The 25369-nt window shown below is 33.9% G+C and overlaps 1 protein-coding gene across 1 annotated transcript in view; it reads left to right on the plus strand.

Annotated features, from left to right (window-relative positions):
* The window catches only part of LOC128991644 (transmembrane protein 120 homolog), a 42606-nt gene extending 20533 nt beyond the window's left edge, over positions 1-22073 (plus strand). The window contains exons 5-9 of the mRNA XM_054414760.1: positions 4016-4123; positions 8776-8885; positions 16191-16414; positions 20756-20866; positions 21879-22073. Coding sequence (XP_054270735.1) covers positions 4016-4123; positions 8776-8885; positions 16191-16414; positions 20756-20866; positions 21879-21923 — 598 coding nt within the window. The 3' untranslated portion in view covers positions 21924-22073. The remainder of the gene's footprint in view (positions 1-4015; positions 4124-8775; positions 8886-16190; positions 16415-20755; positions 20867-21878) is intronic.
* Positions 22074-25369: the final 3296 nt, after the last annotated feature.

Consider the following 25369-nt stretch of genomic DNA (forward strand, 5'->3'; position numbering starts at 1 on the left):
TCCTATTTCAGTCTTGATTCCATGAAAAGGCTCTTGATTCAAAATACAATATAATAAACCTATACAAAATAGAAACTAAGACTACCCTATAAAAATCATGGTTTCCTATTAATTTCACTTTAATTTTAATGACAATAACCAACTTAAACCTTTTAAGAACAAATGAAGGGACCCGTGCGCTAATTGCGCATTTTAATGAAATTTAAAACTTGTTTCCAAGGCAAAACAAATAACATAATACCTTTAAAACATTATTTTTGTTTGTATCTACTAATGTTGTTCTTGTAACTAGTAATTTACATTAATTTAATTTTTATTGTAAATCTATACAATCAAGAATGATAAAGAGTGATTTACCTTCCTCAATCAGGTTACAACCATCACTGAAAGTAGCTTAGGCTATTTAAAATCCATTTTCATAAACTGTTTTGTCTCTTGTTTACCATCTCACTGTGGTTAAACATTCAACTTAAGGATCATCTGTTGTTAAATTACAAGTCACATTTAAACCTGTTACTAGGTGGCGTTCGCAGAGGCATCCACAAAATTGAGCGTAGTCATCAAGGGTTTATATTATATTGTTTTGGTCATACTGCAGTAATAACAGTCGTTTTTAATGCATGCGTTGCGGGTCTAAAGTAGCATTTTTACTCTTTATGAAGTAAAAATAGTTTTTATCCTCTATGGAGTAAAAATCAGCTGTTGTCAACTCAGTTGTAAATTACTATTATAAACGATTTCATGTATCGAAATATGTATCGATTCGTGCTTCATAATTATTTTAACCTACAGTCTACAGTCTCTTCCCATAGTGTTTTAGCATTGCAGATACATTAATCCATTCCCACACTCAACACGCTCACCTTTACTACTTCCTTCACCACCCCCTACGTCGTGGACCTATTTCCCTCTCTTCCCATAGCATTTTAGGATTGCAGATACATTAATGTAATTGCTAAAGACAGTTCCCACACTCTGCACTGCAAGCCTTACTACTTCCTTCACCATTTCCTACGTCATAGACTTGTTTCCTTCCCTTCTCATAGCATTTTTGGATTAAAGATACATCAATCTAACTGCCATAGACGGTTTTCACACTATGGTCATACTTAACTACTTTCTAAGCCATTTCCTACATCGTGGACCTGTTTTCATCACTTTCCATAGCAATTTAGTATTTTAGATACATTAATATAATTGCCACAAACATTCCCCACACTTCGCACTGCTAGCCTTTACTACTTCTTTCACCATTTTCTATGTCGTGGGGATGCTTCCATCCCTTCTCATAGCATTTCAGCATTGCAGATACATTATTCTAACCGCTACAAACGGTTTCCAGTTCCCACACTCCACACTGCTCACCTTACTACTTCCTTCACCTCTTCTTACGTCGCGGACATGTTTCCCTCTCTTCCCATAGAATTTTAAGATTGTAGATACCTTAATTTAATCGTCATAAACAGTTCCCACACTCCGGACAGCTCGCCTTGACTACTTCCTTCATCACTTCCTACGTCGCGGACCCGTTTTCCTCCCTTCCCATGGCATTTTATGATTGCAGATACCTTAATTTAATCGTCATAAACAGTTCCTACACTCCGGACTGCTCGCATATACTACTACCTTCACCACTTCCTACGTCACGGACCTGTTTACCTCCCTTCCCATAGCATTTTATGATTGCAGATACATTAATCTAATCGTCATAAACAGTTCCAACACTCGGGACTACTCGCCTTTACTACTACCATCGCCAATTCCTACGCCACGGACCTGTTTCCCTCCCTTTCCATAGCATTTTATGATTGCAGATACCTTAATCTAATCGTCAAAAACAGTTCCCACACTCCAGACAGCTCGCCTTGACTACTTCCTTCATCACTTCCTACGTCGCGGACCCGATTTCCTCCCTTCCCATAGCATTTTATGTTTGTTGATACCTTAATCTAATCGTCATGAACAGTTCCCACATTCCAGACTGCTCGCCTTTACTACTTCCATCACCACTTCCTACGTCACGGACCTGTTTACCTCCCTTCCCATAGCATTTAAGGATTGCAGATACCTTGATCTAATCGTCATAAACAGTTCCCACACTCCGGACTGCTCGCCTTTACTACTTCCTTCACCACTTCCTACGCCACGGACCTGTTTCCCTCCCTTTCCTTAGCATTTTATGATTGCAGATACCTTAATCTAATCGTCATAAACAGTTCCACACTCCGGACAGCTCGCATATACTACTTCCTTCATCATTCCTACGTTGCGGACCCGTTTTCCTCCCTTCCCATAGCATTTTATGTTTGTTGATATCTTAATCTAATCGTCATGAACAGTTCCCACACTCCAGACTGTTCGCCTTTACTACTTTCTTCACCACTTCCTACGTCACGGACCCGTTTACCTCCCTTCCCATAGCATTTTAGGATTGAAGATACCTTGATCTAATCGTCATAAAAAGTTCCCACACTCCGGACAGCTTGCCTTGACTACTTCCTTCACCACTTCCAACGTCGCGGACCTGTTAGCCTCCCTTCCCATAGCATTTTATGATTGCAGATACCTTATCCTAATCGTCATAAACAGTTCCCACACCCCGGACTGCTCGCCTTTACTACTTCCTTCACCACTCATCCCTACGTCGCGGACCTGTTAGCCTCCCTTCCCATAGCATCATAGGATTGCAAATACCTTAATCTAATGGTCATAAACAGTTCCCACACTCCGGACAGCTCAACTTGACTACTTCCTTCATCACTTCCTACGTCGCGGACCCGTTTTCCTCCCTTCCCTTATAGTTTTTGGAATGCAGATACCTAAATCTAATCGTCATAAACAGTTTTCACACTCCAGACTGCTTACCTTTAGTACTTCCTTTAGCACTTCCTACGTCACGGACCTCAAGCTAGTGTCGTCATTTGATTATATTTATGATTCATACCGTTTCTGTTCTAATATCTGTGGAATAATGCTATGAACAATGAAATAGCTGTCTTTATCTACTGCATTCAAAAGTCAACAGCTGATCATATGTCTTTGTTTATGTGTCAAATACTGCTTCCATAAGGATTACATTGAACCCAGTGGGGCGGATTCCTGAGAGTTATTTTTAACGCCATATAGATGTTGGCACTCACCGATATGGTCTTTATCACCATCCAAAATTTTAAAACGATTGATCCAGCCGTCTAGGAGGAGTTTGCGTATTACGAAATGCATTAAAGTCAACGTATAAGAGCTTCGCTTGCTCCGCTCAGTTAAGAAAGTTATTTGGCATTATAATTTTTTTTTTAAATAACCTCTAGAAATAAACCAGAATAGAATGTTTTTATCAATTGGGAAAATCTTTAGAGCAGAAAATAAATTTGCTTACAATAGAATCTCAAATGAATATTGACTTGGAATAGTTTTAAATATTTTCTAGCTGTACATTAAATGTACCTATCTTAATTTTTAAACTATTTTCAATTTTTTTTAGTATTTTTTTTCATAGAACCTAACACTTCTGTTAGGTCAAGTTCATAAACTTAACTTTATATCATTCTGCCTACAAACATGTTTATGCAATTTACTAAAAATGCTTTCTTACCGCTTGTTGTCTGCTGTAGCGGAACAAAAAATGGCCGGCCTTTACCATGAGTTGCAAAAATACAGATATATGATTTACATATTATATACTTACTCCATTGCTTGGGATTTCATACAGGATGAAAACATATTTAATTTATAAACAATAGAAATCAAATCTAATAATATTTTTTCCACTCAAGCCGTCCCAGGAGAGCCTCTCCCATCAGGCCTGACCAATGACCTAGCACATGTCAGACCTAGGTTTCTAACATTTTGTTGAGTAAATTAATACTTAGATGTAGTGTGTTCTGTATGTGGTAGTTTGGTTGTGTGACACTTGTGTTTGATACATCAGACTTTAGAGCACAAAGAGTAAAAAATTATACTTTTGTTTTGGAAAGCCTTACAATTTTCAATAATGATACCTATTTTTATCTTTCAGAGTGCTAGAGTTGAGTTTCATGTTTCTTCTTGTCTGGTACTATTGCACACTAACTATCCGGGAGAGCATTCTTAAAGTTAATGGCTCCAGGATAAAAGGTTGGTGGAGGTAAGTCTGCATACTGTATATATTTTTGGTAGAATATAGACGAGTCAATTAGTGTTGGTAGGTATGGCATACTTCTCCTCTTTAGTGTTGAGGTCAATTTTGTGGAAACGGCCTCAAAATAATAGAAATGTAAATGGTAGGCAGTTAACCCTCCAGTACACGCGCGGCTAATAGTAACACCAGTACACACACGCGGATTGACAGTCCACGTATACTTCTTACTGGAAACGCTCTTTTATATAGGCCTACCTAAAAAAGTTCATATTGCATCAAAATTTTAAATAATCCAAATATAGGTAAATAGATATAGATAAATTTCAAAATAATTACAAATATTTCAAATTGAAAATGTTCTCTTAAAAAACCAATCATTCAATCAGTGGCCTGTTCTTCATCCTCTTTAAACATGACGCGCCTAACTTTACACCCTCGTAGCTCAGGGCCAACTGACGCTAATATGGTCAAAACACCGCCATTGTCCTTGGAAAGGTGGTGGTGGAAGGTAGGTCATGTCATTTCGCTTGCGGATTCACTTTTATTGGCGCGCTTTTTCAAATGTGCGGACTCAAGCAGAGCATGTACTGGAGGGTTAAGTGTTGTCTGCTACTTCTATCCTACCATTGTCCTTTTCTACAATAACTTTTAGCTTGTTAAAATGACATATATTCAAGTTGTGTCAATATCAGCAGAATTTGTCCTATAACAAAAGCTGGCAATTTGAAATCCTACCTTTAGCTAAAGGACCCCTAACATGTAAACGATTACCTACAAAATATTTATCTTTACTACTGAAGACAGACCTTGGAAAAACATACTATACAAGCTTTGAATTCAAATTAATCTTAACATTTTTAAGACCTATTACATCAGTTTGTCAAATTATACAGGGAGTTTTGAAACTCTCTCCTGAAACTCCGTGTTCCTCAGGTCAAAAAAAAAAAAAAAATCATTAACATAAAATGCCCTATTTTGCTTCGTTTTCTGTTTGTCAGTGCGTATGTATTTTTTAAATAACTTCACTTTGGAACCACTAGAGGTGCCAACTTCAAACTTGGTATGTGTATGATGACTAATAGTGCAGTAAAAATATGAGAAAAATTCCATAATCCTAAAAAAAAATTAGCACAACCGGGGAGTCTGGTACAGATGTTGGGTGTACCTTCCTTTTGAACATACTAAAAGTCACCTAAAATTGAAGTTGTGCTACGGCCGCCATATTGGAAAATGGCGGCATATTTCTGTATTTTTCACTATAGTGACTTTATTATTAGAGATAAAGGAAAAAACTAAATATACAAAATGTAGTCCATCTAAAAATACAGATTTTTTTGTATTTATCATCTTTCTCTAAACCCAACGGCTTTTGAGTTATTTGTGATTAAGTAGGCCTATATTTAGTTTTTTCTATTTATCAAAAATAGGTGAAACACATGGAAATTGACCGTTACTTTCAAGGATAATGATAATTTATCCCATTTAGTTAAATAGTGTGATACTATAAAATCTTAATATTTAAGCTTATTTTATGAGTAAAACAACTCCGCCTCAGCAAACCTGCAGACTCAGCAAATTTCCATTTGATTGGATGTTTTATTAATTGTATTTAAATAAAATTAGATTCAACAGGTACCTAGGTTTGCTGCTACATGTAGGTTATTATGGTGTGTGTTTTTTTTAGTAAAATATCAGTAATTTAGTATAAAATAACTAATTTTCCAAGTTTGATCATAATAAATCTATAAACAAACAAACTACAACAGTTAACTAATTCATAAGAATAGCATGGTAGTTTAAGATTTACATTTACAAATTTAAACATGCAAATTTTGGTTATGTTTACTAAAAATATGGCGATTATTCGTCACGATTGGAATACTAACCGAAGGGGTTTTCAAAAGGAGATGAAGCAAGTTATTTAAGTACTGTAATATTAACTCGTACCAAGTATCGGAAATATTGTATGCAGTGAGGTAATAAACCATATTTTGTAAAGTAATAGTCTTATTAATATTTTATACTCATTTTTACCCATTTAATAAATTAACATTTTAATATTTTGATGGCACTACCACTATCACTCTGATATCAACTAAGTGGGATGAATAATTGTCGTAAACCTTGAAAGTAACCGTCGATTGTGATGGGTTTCACAGATTTTTGATAAATAAAACTAACTATACTTAATTTTCAAACTATACTATACCATACTTAATTAGTCACCAACATGAACTAGACACGAAAAACAGCCTTCCAAATTTACAATGGGATGTCAAGTATAGTTAGTTAGTGTGGTGTTGCCATCAAAATACTAAAATGTTAACTATTAAACGGGTAAAACATGAGGATAAAATATTAATATGACTATTGCGTACTTTACAAATTATGGTAGATTACCTCACTGCATACAATATTTTCGGTGCTTGGTACGAATTAATATTACTTTAATAACAGGCTCCATCTCCTTTTGAAAACCCATTTGGTTAATATTCTAATCGTGACGAATAATCACCATCTTTTTAGTAAACACAACCAAAATTTGTATATTAAAAATTGTAAATTTAAAACTCCCATGCTATTCTTATGAATTAGTTAACTGTTGTAGTTTGCTTGTTGATAGATATATTATGATCAAACTTGGAAAATTAGTTATTTATACTAAATTATTGATATTTAAAAAAAACACACTATAATAACCTACCTGTAGCAGCAAACCTAGGTACCTGTTGAACCTAATTTTATTTATATACATTTAATAAAACATCCAATCAAATGGAAATTTGCTGAGTCTGCAGGTTTGCTGTGGCGGAGTTGTTTTACTCATAAAATAAGCTTAAATTTTAAGATTTTATAGTATCACACTATTTAACTAAATGGGATAAATTATCATAATCCTTGAAAGTAACGGTCAATTTCCATGTGTTTCACCTATTTTTGATAAATAGAAAAAACTAAATATAGGCCTACTTAATAACAAATAACTCAAAAACCGTTGGGTTTAGAGAAAGATAGTAAATACAAAAAATGTGTATTTTTAGATGACCTACATTTTGTATATTTAGCTTTTTCCTGAAACTCTAATAATAAAGTCACAATAGTGAAAAATACAGAAATATGCCGCCATTTTCCATTATGGCGGCCGTAGCACAGCTTCAATTTTAGGGGACTTTTAGTATGTTCAAAAGGAAGGTACACTCAACATCTGTACCAAATTCCCCGGTTGTGCTAATTTTTTTTGGGTCAAAAAATATTTTTATTGTACTATAATAGGAACTTTTTTTTTGCAAAGTATCAAGATATTTCTACTTTGTATAGTTTTATAATGGCAACCATTTTAATTTTTCATAGGCTTAATTATTTAAAAACCACACGATTTATAAAAAAATTACAAATAACAAAAAGGGTGGGAATTTAATTCACTTTACAGAGATGTACAGTTGTTATAGGGTCATAACATATACTGATGTAAGGGAAATGTTTATTAAATTTAAATTATTTTAATTCACAGAATATATAATGTACATATAATATCATGATCAATGGCTAACTAGTTTCACTATATTACACTTCCCTTGTTGGCAGAACTGGAGAGCAGCTGTTAATTAACTAAAGTCATTTTTGTAATGAGCTGTTTCTTCAATTCTTTCTTAGTTGGCTGATTCCCTTAAAAATTGTACAAAGTCGTGAAAATACGAGTTCAAGCATTAGGCCTACTGTACTTGAAACAGTCATAGTCCGTAGGAACTGGGAATCACAGCCTATTTAAGCCAGTCAGATCATAGGAATTTTACCAAGTAAGACTGTTGCCTTATTTAATTACTGATACCGGTATAGTAATATCGTCATTTATAAGGAAGATTATAAAGGATTTCCATTATTTAGAAGAATCAAATTATAATTTCTTATTACTATGCATTGGAGTAATTTGTTCAGGATCCTACCATCTGAGGGAAATCACCAAATGATAGGTTATCACAGCAAACACCATCTTAGCTGTTAGCTTGGTGTTGAAGAATAATAATTCTAATTCAAATCTTGCCTACCTACTCTCCGGTGATTGGCCTATACAGGGGTACTGGGTAGTGTATAAACAAAAATAACAAAGAGAAGAATAAATAAGTGAAAACTAAATATTTGGGCAAATTCAATAAATTAACAGGTATTATCCCTATAAAAACTGTACATTTCTGTAAAGTGAATTAAATTTAAATCCTTTTTGTAGCTTGTCACTTCTGTATAAATCTGATGATTTTTGAGTTATTAAGCTTTTAAAAATGAAAATGTCCACCATTTTTTAATTATACAAAGTAGAAATTTGATACTTAGCAAAAGAATAGTACCTATTAGTGATCATACACGTACTAAGTTTGAAGTTGGATACCTTATCTCGCTTTGTTTTCTGTCTGTCGTTGTGTATGTATTTTTTCCTAGCTTCCCATAACTTTGGAATCACTTAAGATACCAACTTCAAACTTAGTATGTGTATGATGACTAATAAATAGGTACTATTCTTTTGCTTTATGTTAGTCAAAACTTTAAACTATCCTAAAACTACCACAAATTCCTATGGTTTACACATATGCGGTCCAGACTACATCAATATCTTAGTTTCTACTATTGCCATGTGTAACCTAATAGTTATTGATATTTCACAGACTACACCACTTCATCTCTACAGCTGTATCAGCAGTGCTTCTAATCTGGCCAAACTCTTCCTGTTGGTATGAATTTCGGCCACAATTCATGTTCTTCAATGTTTATATCAGTAAGTAGGATTTTCAAGCAGTGGTAATTCCAGAAATTATAGAAATAGGCTTATCATTTCATACTAATATTATAAATGAGAAAGTTTGTGTGTTTGTTTGTTTGTTTGAAGTTCAGGTCGTATTGGGTTAAAATTTTGGTATCATGATAGCTCACATTCCCGATTAACATAAAGACATATTCTTCTTATCTCATAAATCGGACTCCACACCAGTGGCTCTAGAGTTTCTTATGTTAACCTTATGTTATTCATATTTAAAAGGAATTAAAAAATTTTACCAGCTGTTTTAACTGCACAAATTAGTTCTACGATATTCAATAACGTTAAAAGGTTATAAGATTTACCAACAGGGTGCAGCGCTATTTACTCTTTTTGCATTTATGACAACAGCTACTTTGAACCAAGCAGCAACAAAAAGCTGTTTAAGCTGTGAGAACTTTACTTTTAGCGAATTTCCCATCTATTCTATATATAATTCAGTTTTAAAAATCTTTGTACAACTAAATCTAGAGTTCTACTGGACCAATTTTATTAATTAATGGGTCGTTGGAAAGCTTAATTCGTGTAGATTTGCAAATAATTATGAAAGTTTGTTTTTGATTTGGTGAAAAATTTCAAAAAAACATGTTTTCCATAAGAAATACATTGAAAACGGTGTTTTTCACACTTTTTATTTGGGTGAGACTTTTGGCTGCCTTTTTTAGTGTTTCCAAGAAGTGTATACTTACTTACTTACTTGATACTTGGTGACCTCCCACTGGTAGCGCAGCTGCGCCGTTGTCGTCAGTTTTTTTGGCCTATTTTTCTTTTAGATATTCTTCAACAGAATAATATGGCCTCTTCAATAAATATTCTTTAAATTTCCTCTTGCATTCATCTTGATCTTCAATGTTTTTGATATTTAGAGGGATCAAGTTGTAGATTAAGCTTGATAAAAACTTTGGTCCGTCCTTTACTAAACTTGAGTTGACTTGATTTAGATGAATGTTGTTTTTTTGCCTTGTTGAGTAGTTGTGTATTGTATTGTTTTGTGGAAATGTGTTCGGGTTCTTCTTAACTATTAGGGCAGATTCCAAAATAAATATTGCTGGCACCGTAAGGACTTTTGCTTCAACAAAAAGGGTTTTACAATGGGCAAGGTATGGAGCATTATCAATTATTCTTTTATTCTTTTTTGAAGAAGTAGTATTCTGCTTGCGAGAATACTGTTTCCCCAGAATAAGATTCCGTAGTTGACAATACTTTGAAAGCAACCAAAGTAAATTTTCATAGTATGGTATCAATTTGTTGGAAATTTTAATCTCTTTCAGAATACCACCTTCCACTTTAGACAATTTCCTCACCATTTAAAAGTTACTAGAGAAACCCGTCGAAATCGACGGTTACTTTCAAGGCTTACGTTAATTCATCTAACTGCGATAAATTGGGTGAAATATGCATATTTTGAGCATTTAGCATTGTTTAAAGAGTAATAAGTGTAAAAACAATGATGATATTACAGTAGAACGTCGATTATCCGAATTAATTGGGGATTGGGGTTGTTCGGATAACTGATTTTTCGGATAATCGGTCATTGACGGGAAAAATACGGGGAACGGGAAATGACGGGAAGGGATAGCGGCCGGCGGCGATTTGCCGATTTCACGTCTGTGGATACTGTACAATAATATAAATTTGATTAATTATAGAGATGTGCGAGTACTTGAGATTTCGAGTTCGAGTCGAGTACGGCCTTGAAACTCAAGCTTATTTTTTTACTCGGCAGTTTCGAGTTGAGTTTGGTTTAAATTGGTAAAAAATCAATATTTGGTCAAATGTAACTTGTGTTTACATGAAATACTGGATAATATTTACTACTGTAGATTCTACAGTAATACAAATATTTTTACAGTGTAGAAATAAGCAAGAGGTAGTTGTCCTAACCTATTTTTTTAGCTGTTACAACAGAATAGGTCAACTCAAAGCAGTCGCCGGCGACTGACTGGCAATGAAAAACAATAGAAGGGAGGGAGGGGTTGTGCAATGACCTCGAAGTGAGCGGGCGTAACAACAGTGAATGAAGTAGGGGTTTGGGGGGAAGGGGGAGGGTCAGACCTTTGAGCTATATTTAGACTTTCACCACTTAGCAGCCGTGCAGTGGCGTAGCGCTACGGCCAGTCGTGATTGCCGCGCGATTTTATTGATTTTTGCTTCTTTCTTCCTTTCGGTTAACCGACGTTTCGGATGACCGGGCTTCGGATAATCGACGTTCTACTGTAATTGCGTTAGTTGCCAAATTTGGTTGATCATTCAATGAATAAAATATTCCCCATACCGTACGTCATCAGTGTTATTATTAGTATGTTATATGGTATCTCTTCCTTTGGAAGAACCTTTAAATAGTATTAAAATCGTATTGGTGGATCTTTAGTAGTCAAACACTTCCGTGATTTTATCAGTGTAATATGATTTTATTTCAAAAGAAAATATTTTTTTGGGAAGACATATTCTAACTTCAAAGGGAGGTAGGCCTATATCCGTTACAGTGTAAGTTTGATTTTTCCTTCGCCACGTCGCGTCAGTTCATTTCGTACTTCTGTGCCAATGAATGAACCCTCTAGCATAGTTTTGAGAAATTGATTGTGGGGTTACTTTTAAAGCTGGAAGTCCTTGACATGGGGGATGTCAGTTAGTTGTCTCAGCATTATCAATAACATAAAGTTGTCAATATAATCTCTCTACGGAATGTTAGGTGTAGTGGAATACTGAAGTGAAATTGGCTTTTATTCTTGAACTGTTAGGGGCCTCTTAGTTCATATGGTCTTGCGGATTCATTGGCAACAAATAATACAAATGACATAGCAATGGGACATTTCCAAAAAGCAAAAATACTGTAAATTGGCTGTTACGTATATATTGACGTTTACATATTGTTAATCAACGTATCTTATAAAGGATTATGTGATCTAGTTTAAAAGGATATTTCTGTCATGACAGTAGCTGCTTAAGTAGTATTTTTTCTTTGTACCATATTTTACAGCCAAAATGTCGTGTTATTTTCAATAATGTTACCAACCCAGTGCCAAAGTTCGTAATATAGGCAGGTGCAAATAATTTGCCAAGATGGGTACCATTTTAGGGAAGGTTTCTATGTTTGGATTTTATTAGACACGATAAGAGCAGATATTTCTACATAAATATTTTATATGTGTAGAATAATATGATAAAATGTAGGCAAAAGTGGTGAAAAAGGCAGACACCAACCCGTACAATAGATATAAGATAGTTCAATAATAAATAATTTAAGACTTGCTGTGATAAAAGGATTTTCCACTGATTTCGTAATGGAACGTTATATTGCAAAACATGACATGATAAAGAAGAAAATCAATTTTAAAATCAGAAAAACACATTGCAAATACTTATTTGGTAGAATTCAGTAACTCCCAATAAATGTGTGTTGTTTGAAATACAATTAAAAAAATGAACAGCTGTTTCATTAAAAAGTATTATTCACATGGCCAAAATGTAAACAACTCTGTGAAGGGATCTTTAAAGGCTTCTGGGGCAGATTCCTCAGGGATTTTGCTTGGTTTTTCTTTTGATAACTGATGATTAAGCATCTTTTTATTTAATTAAAAATAAGTAGATTTTAGCGAATTTCCCTATAGGGAAGTAGCTATTACCGTCGGTGGCTTGGTAAGACCTAGACCCGGGACCGATTTACTTTTTCATTTTGATGTCCCCAGAGGCCAAAAACACCATTCGTTCAAATTTTTATATATGTATATATATATATATATATATATATACTAGCTGACCCGGCGAACTTCGTATCGCCTAAGTTATAGGTTTCCCCTAAGACAGACCGATGGAAAGAAAGTACCGTTACGTTTAATTTTCAAGATGATCTCGTTCGCATCGCTCAATCACGTCCTGGTTGAAGTTCGTTCGCTACGCTCACTCACCTTTGGGTTGGAGCTCGTTCGCTACGCTCACTCACCTTTAGGTTGGAGCTCGTTCGCCGCGCTCACTTGCCTTCAGGTTAGCTCGTTCGCTACGCTAACTCGCCTCCAGGTTGAAGTTCGTTCGCTTTGCTCACTCACCTTTTGGTTGCAAATTAGCTGTTGTCATAAATGTAAAAGAAATAATAGTGCTGCACCCTGTTGGTAATCCTTGTAACTTTAATGCTATTGAACATCATAGAACAGAACCAACTTGTTTAATTGAAACAGCTGTTAAGATTCATTAATTCCATTTCTCATAAGGTTAACATGGGAAACTCCAGAGCCACTGGGGCGGAGCCCTTTTAAGAATTTCGAAACGGGAAATAGTTTACGTCCGATTCGCATACCTACAGAATTTACACACCAAATTTCATAACGATCGGTGAAGTCGTTCCGGAGGAGTTTGCAGACAAACACTGTGACACGAGAATTTTATATATTAGATATATATACGTCCGTGAACGCGGCGATAACTTGAGTAATTTTTGTCCGATTTTGATGAAATTTGGTTTAAAGGTGTAAAGTGAGATAAACTTGAATGAGTTCGCGAACCAGCACGATCGGACCATGGGAACGGTGCTTTACGGGGGGTTTTATGGGGTAAAAATTGGTTTTTCTCACTTTTGACCCTCAAAACAAAAAAATTTCCCGATTTCTCTTTAGACCTTTTTAAAGAGCTTAAAAAAACAAATAATTTAGTATATAAAAGTATTTTTGTTCGATTATTAGTAACGGAGAAAATTAAAAAAATTGTAAATTTAAAATTCCCATGTTATTCTTATGGAGAATATTGTCAAATGTTGTAGTTTGCTTGTTTATGGATATATTTTGATCAAACTTGGCAAATTTATTTATTTTGTACTAAGCTATCAATATTTTACTCAAAAACACACTTTATTAGTTTCCTTGTAGCAGCAAACCTAGGTACTCGTTAAACCTAATGTTATTAAAATATATTTGACCGAAAATCAATTCAGACAAATGGAAATTCGCTTAGTCGGCAGGTTTGCTGCGGCGGGGGTATTATTTTATTGTATTTACAAAATATTAATTTTATCTTAACAGGTAACTCAATTTGTAGTTTCATAAATATTTAAAACTTTGCATTCCCCATTTGTTAGAATAATTCTCATGAAATGGTTTCATTCATTCATTGTAGTTAGTTAAGTAAACCACTCATAGATAGGGTAAGCTGCCAGGTTGGGTACAATGGTCATGCTGGACGGTCTCAACGGTTGCTTCAGTGGGCAGAGAGTGGATAGAGACAGAGACAGAATGTGACAATGTGCTTGGACTGAAGAGAAGATTTTTCACCATGTAGTCGTGAGTCAGACATTTATAGACATTAATTTCAAGGGTCATCAGCACCCCTTTCTCATTATTAATTAATTTTCCAAGGGTCAGCAGTATCCCTTTATTTTTAACAAACTTTTATTCAGTACAGTAACTTACAGTGTATACCTGTGCAATCAATCCTGAACAAGCTCCAATGGTATAATAGTCACTAACTGAGGCTAATAGAGCCACTGCAGCTCAATTCTTCTAATCATCTGTGGTCTAGTGGTCTTTGTGGTGGAGCATTGGACTTTCAATCTCAGAGTCCAGGGTTCCATCCTACCTGGCAGTTATATCTCTTTGCTCATTTAAAAATTGTTTAAATATTAATTGTAACATTTTATTTTCATTTAAGGGTTATTTCATTTTATTTGTAAGCATAATAGTTATTTTCTTTAATACATTTCATTTTGTCATAAATTGTGTTTTGTTATTTTTCACAGCAATCAAGTCTCAGGAATTAGTATAAAATTTCATAAGAGGTTAGAGTTAGGATTTTATTGTTTTAAAAGACCTTAAATTTCCTCTTTGGCCTCAACAACTCATCTATAGACTAAGACCTTTCTTTGGACACCTCTACCAAGTTTCTACGCCCAGCTGTTCTCTCAAATTATCGGGGACAAAGTTTCCAATTAAATATTTAGATTCCCCCATGTTAATCTTATGGGAAAAACTCCAACTTTGATGGCCTGTGGGGCAAAGCCCGAGGATTTTTATTACAGGAACATTGGTGAAAGGGGGCGTCTACACAAAAAATACTTTATTTTGACACGTCGTTTGTAATAATCCGTCCATTATTAACGGAGATATGTTTGGCCTAAAAACCTTTAGTGAAATACCAGCTTACATTTGAGCTATTGATTATTAAGATTCCGATCTTAATAATCCTACCTGAAGCACACTGAAACCTGTCAAAGTCGACAGTTACTGTTGAGGTTGCAATCAAGATCGTTTGACTATAAATCGATGATAAATAACTCCATTTTTTTAACAATTTGGGTTGTTCGTTATTTTGCAGTGTGCTTAAGGTACGTCCGATCTTAATAATCAATAAATCAAATGGAAGCTGGTATTTCACTGAAGGTTCTTAGGTCAAAACAAATAGAATAACGTAATTAGAATTAAGTAAATATATCTAAAACTAAATTTAAATTCCATATCCAATAAATAATCAAATTTATATTTTCTGATTGAGCGATACAGTATCTTGAACTTAACTGATTAAAACTATCAATATCTCAACACAACCCGCCACTCCTCTCCGCTCAACCTATCACTTGATTTTTGAGAAGCACTTTAGATTCTGCTTAGTTTCAGAGAAATATCGTAGTCCAGTTCCAAGCAAGACAACATTTATTTTGAGACGTGATAACAATCACTTCCAAAAATAATTTTCCCATTCACTAAACAAATTACCCGCAACTCGTGTCTACGCACAGGCCCTGCCTATGTAGACACATTTCCATATAAGTTGATAAGGTTTTTTTTTTCTTTGTGCCATTTAGTTATAATATTATTTATTTTGTAAGTTATTTTTAAGACAAGGATTAAGTAATTTATTATGTAAAATACCATGAACTGTATTTTCAGTTGGGAAATAAACATTATTTCATTTTTCAAACATTATTTCATTTCATTTCATCTCAAGTGAAAGCCTTTGAGGTATTTTAAGACCAAGACATATAAAATAATTTAAATAAAAATAGAGTTAGGTATCATTGATTGCAGATAAGTACTACGATTGTAATTATTGTTACGAAAAAGTAATTCGGTCCCGAGTCCAGGTCTTACCATGAGACCTACGGTTTAAGCTTATATAGCTTATACTTGGGAAATTCGCTAAAATAAAAACATAACAAATAAAATGCATATCTTCTAGTTTGTATGTAATCTTTTGGAGGAACTTATTTAGCAGCCTCATTAATTCAACTGATGATGGTGCACTGAATAGTTTCTTTAACAAACAAGGGAACTTGGTTTGCAGGCTTTGTACAATACCTACAGTTCCGGTACCAGCAGGGTGTGCTCTATCGTCTCAAGGCACTAGGGGAACGCCACAACATGGACATCACTATCGAGGGGTTCCACTCATGGATGTGGCGTGGCCTCAGCTTCCTGCTGCCCTTCCTCTATGCTGGCTACCTGTTCCAGCTCTACAATGCATACAAGTTGTTCACACTGGCCAGGCATCCTGACGCAACGTGGCAGGTACTCATCCCACGTAATGTGCCATTTGTCTTTCTAAATATATATTCTGCCATATATTGAGAGTTTTTGTTATTGTGAATATTATTGTGTGAATTAGCAGTGGTGTTGCATAAATGTACTTTTTAAACTATTTTGTTAACTTATTTTCTTGTAAATCTGAAAAATGTCCATAAAAGGATCTATGTGTACCACCGGAATGTGTTTTAACAGACAACAAAAGTGAAGGGTTTTCAACAGTAATGGTTTTTAATTATTTATTTGTGTGTCACACTCGTAGAGTAGAGGAATAGTGTCCCAGGAATAGTTCAACCTTGCGGCAGGATATTTGTTGTAAATATTTGTAATTAAAAAAAAGTTTACAACATTTCCAGTTAGCACTTACAACAAATGTCTTTTGGACCGTCTGTTGGTTGGCATAATAAATACAAGCATCTATTTTTTTATTGTATATAATGGTTTTGTTAGGAAAATAAGTTATATTCAGTAAATTTACAATGAAAATAAAAATAGAAATAATTTTAACTAGAATAGCTATAAAACAGAGAGGAAACCCTTATTTGCTTCATCGGGATACTTTAGCTATGATTTTAAGTGCCTTCTTTTGAAGCTTAAAAATCTTCTTACCATGGCAAGAATTTCCCCAGACAAGTATTCCAAATGACATTAATGATGAAAAATATGAATGATAAACTGTTGATTGAGTTTTAGTATCTGTAACTTAAGAAATCGTTTTGAGAGAAAAATTGCTGAAGAAAGTTTTTTCCGTGGTTTGTCAATGTGAGAAAGCCAACGTCAATGTAGGAAGTTGGATGTGAGACTTTTGTTTATATGAATACCCAAAAAATTGACTGTTTTCTCAGACATTAACTAAAGATTTGGAAAAGTGGTCTGTTTTAAACTATTTCTATGATCTAATCGAAAATTAACTACTTGAGTCTTGTCCATGTTCAAGGATTTAGGATTTCAAGGAAGGCCCATTTACTCTATACCAGTCACTTAAAAAAGCGACCAATTCTGTATCTACCGTGCTGCAGGGATTCAACATTAATATACAACAAGTAGTTTTCTGCAATTGCAGACAATCTTAACAACATTTTAATAAACATTTTTTGAAACGCCTCCACTTGCTCACTCTCATAACAGCCCCCATACTTGAGCACTATAACACAGGATTTACCTAATATCATTGTCAATCAAAACAAGTGACCTTAGCACTTAATGAAGCTGTCCTGCAGTTTACTAATTTAGACCAAACTGAATTAATTACAAATGTAGCTGTCTTTGAGTTTTCTTTAAAATGTGTCTCCCAGGATAAAGATTTAGTGAACAAAATGCCTAGATATTTGTATTCATTAACAATTTAAACTTAATGAAGCTGTCCTGCAGTTTACTAATTTAGACCAAACTGAATTAATTACAAATGTAGTTGTCTTTGAGTTTTCTTTAAAATGTGTCTCCCAGAATAAAGATTTAGTGAACAAAATGCCTAGATATTTGTATTCATTAACAATTTAAACTTAATGAAGCTGTCCTGCAGTTTACTAATTTAGACCAAACTGAATTAATTACAAATGTAGTTGTCTTTGAGTTTTCTTTAAAATGTGTCTCCCAGAATAAAGATTTAGTGAACAAAATGCCCAGATATTTGTATTCATTAACAATTTAAACTGGTTTCCCCTTATTCGACCATCTGCAATTTTGTCTCCTTTTCTAAACACAACAATTTTTGATTTTGTTTAATTAACTTTTAAGTTCCAACAATAACAATATTTTTCCAATTTCAAAATCATTAGTTGCAGAAAGGTTGCCGTAGGAGCTAAAAACACAATATCATCAGCGTACATTAACATGTTAATCTTTTTCAAACTAAACTCAAGAGGCGATAAAATACATCCTTGTTTCAAACCTATATTAGTGTCAAAATATGCAGTTATACCCTCCCTACACCAAACATCGATTCTGTCCCCGAATTCACATGTTTTATTGGTCTGAAACTGAAACTGCTTATGAGACATTGGAGAGCAAGTTGTAGATTAGGTGAAGAATGTCAGAGTTGACAGTGAACAGTTGAAACTCATGGCTTCAGTTCAGGGTGAACTGCATTAAAGCTTTGAGTTAAGACACATCTCCATTCAGGCCCCCAGTTTGAATGTGATGTGAGGTCGCCGGTTCGATCCTGAGAAAAGTCAGTAGCTGTTTGATGGTTCGAAACTGGACCCAGCTGTTCCTGATCATTGGGCTTTAAATAAATGATCCTGACTAATGAAACAGCTGATCTTAGTCAGTAACAAAGCTACACAGGTCATCACACACCATTCTACACTCATCCTTCACTCATATATGGGTTAAAATACGCACCTAGGTGGCGTCAACGATTGATTGATTGCTATTGGCCCAAGCAAATTGTGCCCATATTCTCTTCCTAGCGCCCCCAACAAACCTAACCCCTCTTGCAACCTTGGGCACCCCCTCCATTGCTATTTCATATATACTGAATGTTTTAAATGAAGGGTTTAAAAATCTAAGAATTATTATTGATATTATTACTAGTTGAGATAGGGAATATATACACATACATATATATACATATACATATATATATATATATATATATATATACACATACATATGAATTTGAACAGAGGGTGTTTTTGGCCTCTGGGGACCTCAAAACAAAAATACCCCCGTCGCAGCAAACCTGCATACTAAGCGAATTTCCATTTACCCGGCTTGATTTCTACTAAAATATTCCCTATAAATTTTCAGATTTATTTCCATTTTTAAATAACATTAATTTTAGTGAGTACAGGGTGTCCACATTCTGGAAAGTCAGGGATAGTCATGGAAAGTCATGGAAAAAAATTCTGGTCATTGAAAGTCATGGAAATAGGCAAAAGTCATGGAAAGTCATGGAAATCCCCAATGATGGATGGATTCCAGGGGACCTTTCAATGCTCTAGTGGGTCGTAACCCCAACTATTGTAGCATTTTCCGAATTTTTCACAAATGTACGCCAATTTCAATTTATACAGTTGTCTTAGTTTATGGGTTTTGAGTTTGTATTAGTTCATTGTTGTACCTATTGTACTCCATTGTTATCTGTTATTACATATTTCAATATTTTCTGTGAAATAACTTGTCTAGGCAGTATTATTCGTGTGTATACGGTATATTATAATTTTTGAGTTAAGTTCGTGAGTCATGGAAATCAATGGTTAATGGTCATGGATAGTCATGGAAAGTCAGGGAAATTAAAGACAAAATTTCTGTGGACACCCTGGAGTAGTTAGGTTTGTGTTACGGGAAGATGTTGAGGTGTGTTTTTTCAATTGAAATATTGATAGCTTAGTATGAAATAAACCAAATTTGATTAAAATATATCCATAAACAAGCAAACTAGAACAGTTTATTTATTCTCCATAAGAATAACATGGGAATTTTAAATTTACAATTTTTTAAATTTTCTCCGTAGTCAATGAACATTAAAAAACACTTCAATATACTAAATTATTTGTTTTTTTAAGCTCTTCAAAATGGTCTAGAGAGAAATTTAGAAATTTAAAGTTTTTAGGGTCAAAAATGAGAAAAACCCATTTTTACCCCATAAAACCTCCCATAAACCCCTGATCCCATGGTCCGATTATGCTGGTTCGCGAACTCGTTCGAATAAATGTAGGTTTACACGTTTGTACCAAATTTCATCAAAATCGGATCAATTTTGCTCGAGTTATCGCGCTAACGGACACATATATAAATATATATATATATATATAAATATATATATATATATATATATATGAATTTGAACGGATGGTGTTTTTGGCCTCTGGGGACCTCAAAACGAAAAAGTAAATCGGTCCCGGGTCTAGGTCTTACCATGAGACCTACGGTAATAGCTTATTCCCTATATGGGAAATTCGCTAATATTCCCTATATGGGAAATTCGCTAAAAGTAAATCGGTACCGGGTCTAGGTCTTACCATGAGACCTACGGTAATAGCTCATTCCCTGTATGGGAAATTGGCTAAGAACCAGTAATAAATTGTCCCCGGAAAAAAATATTACGGAAAGAATGAGAGGATGCTAATAAACACTTCTTTTTGGCCAGACAAAGTATAAAGACATAAAGTATAGCGTAGGTAAGATCTCAGATTTAAGTGATTCTGTTTTGAAAACGCATGGAATGTGTTCAGATAATGGCAAGCAACCAGCCTGAAAAGATTTCTAAAATGTTCATTTTGAGGAGCACTGTATCAGGTTATGCGCAGAGCTTAAGAGTCACTGTGTTCTGAAGCTATATTTGACTTGAACTACTTTTTAAACTAATTTTCAATGTCTTAGGTTCCAGTGTTGTCTGCACTTTTCTTTTTTCTCTTCCTTGGGAACACCATTACTACTTCAATGGTTATTCCACAGAAGCAAAAAGAAGCTCAAAATCTCTCTAAACCTCAGGTAGGTTTCAATGTAGTCTTGGAAGTATCTTGTTGGTGACCCACTGATAGTAGAATGGTCTTTATGTCTTTCATTCATACTCATTAAATCCTAGTAGAGATGTTAAATAAAAATCCATCAATAAATTATATTTTATTTATAGTTGTTAGTGCAAACACACTTTTAAGCCTGCAACATTCATAAAATCATACAGTAGAGTCCTGCGATTCTGAAACCGAATATTTTAAAATTATATAAATCTGTTTGTTTCAATTTTCCTCTAATCCAAACAGGTTTTTGTCCCAATCAGTTTGGAACTGCGGTACTCTACTGCATCCATACATACATTTATCTATACATAAACACAGCAATAAAAAAAAGATTAAAAAAAAATATTGAAAACTATATCCAGTTACCCTTTTATAACATCAGGCCGGACATCAATGATGCCTTCTAACAATAGGCCAACAGTTGAAAAAAATAAAATAGGGGTTTGTATTACTCCCATTCAAAATGCCTCTGGTGCTGATGGAATCAATAAATGAAATAGAAATATAATAGCCTCTCAAACTTTGTTATAGCTGTTTTTTGTATACATTAATTATATTTATATGTAATGTGTTGTTTTTAAGTAGGAAAATAATATTGTACTACTTATAAACTTTTACACAGAAAACAGTCTGTGACTTAAACATTAAAGTAACAATTAAAGCAGAAACCACTAATATATTTTACTGTTTTAACTTTCACTTCCAAAATGAATAAAAATGACAAAACTAGGAACCAATAAATACAAGGTGTTTTTACCAATCAAATAGGTCTCTATGGGCTGTTTTGAACAGATTTGGAAATATCATACATTGTTTTAAGCTGACATTCCTACTGAAGTACTATGAATGTACTTCATTTATATCAAAATACGTAATTCATTTCAGCATACAGTATCTAGTTAACTTTTAAAGCAAACTTAGTCTTCAATAAAATGACGGTAAGGATTCTGGAAATTAATTAATACTTCGTTTTCTTCTTGCAGGTGGTGGAAGACTCGAAGAAAAAGGATGTTCCCAAGAATAAATGAAACATTTATTCATTTATAGGAAGAACGGGTTAATTTATTAATTTTATATTTTTATTTTATTTATGTAAACATTATATATATACATAACAAATCATGGATGTAAGTAATAGATTTATTTATTAATATATATTTTGTGGATATATTATAAATCTCCAAAAACATTCCATTTCCTAACTCCTTTCTAAACTCAGTTTTAGCACACCAGTAATAAAAGTAAATTTTCATGCTAGTGAAAAAAATAATATTATTTTGCAGCATCAGAAAACAAACACATTTGCAATGTTGTACACCTGATCTCGCACAAGTACTTAAAGGGATGCAAGTATGCACATGAATGTGTTTTTCCTCTATTTACCATTTACCATCTATGTCTTCTCCGCTGTCCTCGTAGACAGGGGAATCGTCAATTTCTTGTGATTGTGTATTTGTGTGTGAGTGTAATTGAGCGTTGCTTTCCTATTTATTGTTTAGGTTATATTTTGTGTTCGTTAATAAAGTAAGGTAATTTATAATATGGTCGTTTAATCAGGTATTGTTTGAGTTGTTTTTTTTAAGTTTTATTTTCACTTATTTCTTTGAGTTTTTTTTGGCAAAAGATTAAACATTTTGATCTCCATGTTGTTTGGAGATTTGTTGGTTTTGTTTAGCCTAAGGAACCCTAACTCAAGGCCACACTAAAAAATCAGGTCGTAATGCTAGTTAAGCATGACGTCACGATAGAAGACGGCTATGACGTAATGTTTTCCGTTTGTGGTCAGCTGCTTGTTTTAATATTTTCATGGAAAAAAATATAACCTTAATCAGACGAGACAACAGGCCAAAAATGTCAATAAGCTAGTAATGTATATGCTTATTTTTATTATTTTTATTTTATTTCATTTTTATTTTAGTAGTTATGCCTTCTACATGTTGTGTTCCTGGGTGTTTTAGTAATTATTCCAACCGAACATCTTTACATGTATCAAAATTTAAATTTCCAAAAGACAAGAATCTTAAACAGAAGTGGTTGGACGCAATTCCCCGAACAGACTTTACTCCATCTAAGAGCTCCTCAGTGTGTATATTACATTTCGATGACAAGTTTATTGAGCGAGAAGTTACCTTTACTCGACCCGACGGTTCCATTTGTAATGTCAAACGCGATCAGGTAAAATTGACACAAGATGCCTATCCTAGTCGTTTCCAGAATGTGACTTCTAGTTCAGCCACAGAACTACCTATTCCACAAAATGACCCACAAGCGATTGCAATCCAAAATGAGAAAGAGATAATCACCAAAGAAGCGGAAGATACTATTAATAACTTCAACGAACTCAAAGCTAATTGGAATCATAAATTTAAAATTACTACCGAAAATGTGTTTACAACTTTTAATAAAGAAAGTGCACATATTTTTCAAGTGATATCAACTGAAGATGACACACCTAAAATTGGATATTGTGTGGTAATACATAAAAAATTGAAAATAAGATCGTTCAAAAATGGGATTTTTATTAATGACAACCAATCGCTAAAAAATATAGTGTGGAATGGGAATATCAACAAATGGTCCCAACTACTTAGTGTGGTTACATTTATTTTTGGATTGGCACCTAATTTTAAAGTAAGCATTGAAAGCAACTTAAATGAGATCAATCGCTTAATTGACGACATTGCAGACAGATTTGAGGACAATAAAATCACGGACAAATTAATGTTTTGCAAACAACAACTAAAATTAGCTGTGAGAAAATATCCTACGGCTCAACGTTACTCGCGTGGTTTGCATCTATATTTTTCTCATTTCCTGGTGCTTACAAGAAAATTAGGCAATCAAATTTTTTAACAATGCCTCATCCTGTCTACCTAAAAACATTCACTTCTAAGCTTGGCATGGGGACATCTGGGATAGACAGTTCCCATTGGAAGTATCTGAGAAAAAAAGTTGAATTGTTAAGTGATGATGAACGGCTGTGTAATCTTTTATTAGATGAAGTTTATGTCAAACTGGAGTTGAGTTACCGAGGAGGTAAACTGGAAGGCCTCGCTTTAAATTCCAACCCAGAGGAAAGTAATGTGACTCTTGCTACTACTGTTCAAACATTTATGATCTCCAGTATTGTTAAGAAAAGTAAGGAAATCGTAGGCTTATTTCCCTGCAAAAACTTATCAATTCCCTATTTACATAAGACAGTGTTGGAAATTTTAAAAATGTTAACTGAAATAGGATATAAAGTATTTAGCATTATTTCTGACAATAACAGTGTAAATAGATCAATGTTTCAGTCATTGTGTGGAGGTAGTTTAAAGACATGTTTTAAGAACCCATATGACGAACATCAAAAAATATTGCTGCTCTTCAGGAAAAAAGTAGGGAAAAACAAACAGATGAATACAACGGGACAATAATGTTTTTACAGACTATCTTAAAATGGTGGAAAATAGTAAACGTTAAACACGTTTTCAAAGGGGATAGGTTTAGGGACCCAAATCAAGACGCTATTTTCAATATAAATGATGACACCATTTCATACTTAAAAGTTTTTCTCAATTGGGTAAACAAATGGAAAGACATGTCTTTTCAGGGGATTCAATTCAGGGGAAGAACGGTTTGGACAATATAGATTAATGAGTGGAGCTTGCTATAATATAAGTGTTCAACAAATTCTTGAATCTAAAAAGAAGCTAAAAGCTATTAGCATGATAAAGGCTTATTCCTCTCTGTACAATTGTGTTACCTCTTAGTGAAATGTTTAACTTTGAGTTGCCAGACACGGACATTGAATACATCTCTCTAAGCAGAGTTGAAGACATTAAGCTGTTTGAAAATGTGTTAATAGAGGCTAATGAAATTAGTGTTTGTGATCAAACTTTGTTAGGATTAGCATACATTGGTGGTTATGTATGTAAAACTGTTGGTAAATATGTTACCTGTGAAACGTGTAGGAATAAGCTTGTTTCAAGTAACAGCATTTCATCTCATGTAATTCCCCAAGAGCGAAATCACTATTTCAATATAATAGACAGGGGAGGACTGAAGTACCCGTCAGATACTATCATTAACATATTAGTAATAACATTCAAGGTGTTTACTCTTATTGGAGAGAGATACGAACAAGATTTTTTAAATTGTAATTTCCACAGGGGTTTAATAATAAATGTTATGGTAAATGCACTAGACATTTTTCAAAATGAAAAATGCACTGAATGTGATACAGTTTTCGGCCTACTTATATATAAATGTGTTTTTCATTTCAGTAATATCTTACTCAATAATTATCGTAAAAAGGTTACAGAGGAAAACTCTAAGAACACAGATAAACGATCTGTCATGAGAAGAAATGATAAAACTAAGTCAAACAAAAGAAGGAAAATTGAAAAACTTAGCTCATAAGCAGTGTTCGTCAACATTTAATTAATTCTATTGTCATCAATAAATCATATATTTTAACATTTTTATGTTGTTA

The sequence above is a fragment of the Macrosteles quadrilineatus genome, unplaced genomic scaffold, assembly GCF_028750875.1.
Source record: "Macrosteles quadrilineatus isolate MER2022 unplaced genomic scaffold, UCM_ALF_1.0 Scaffold_1__1_contigs__length_201487025, whole genome shotgun sequence".
Lineage (NCBI taxonomy): Eukaryota > Metazoa > Arthropoda > Insecta > Hemiptera > Cicadellidae > Macrosteles > Macrosteles quadrilineatus.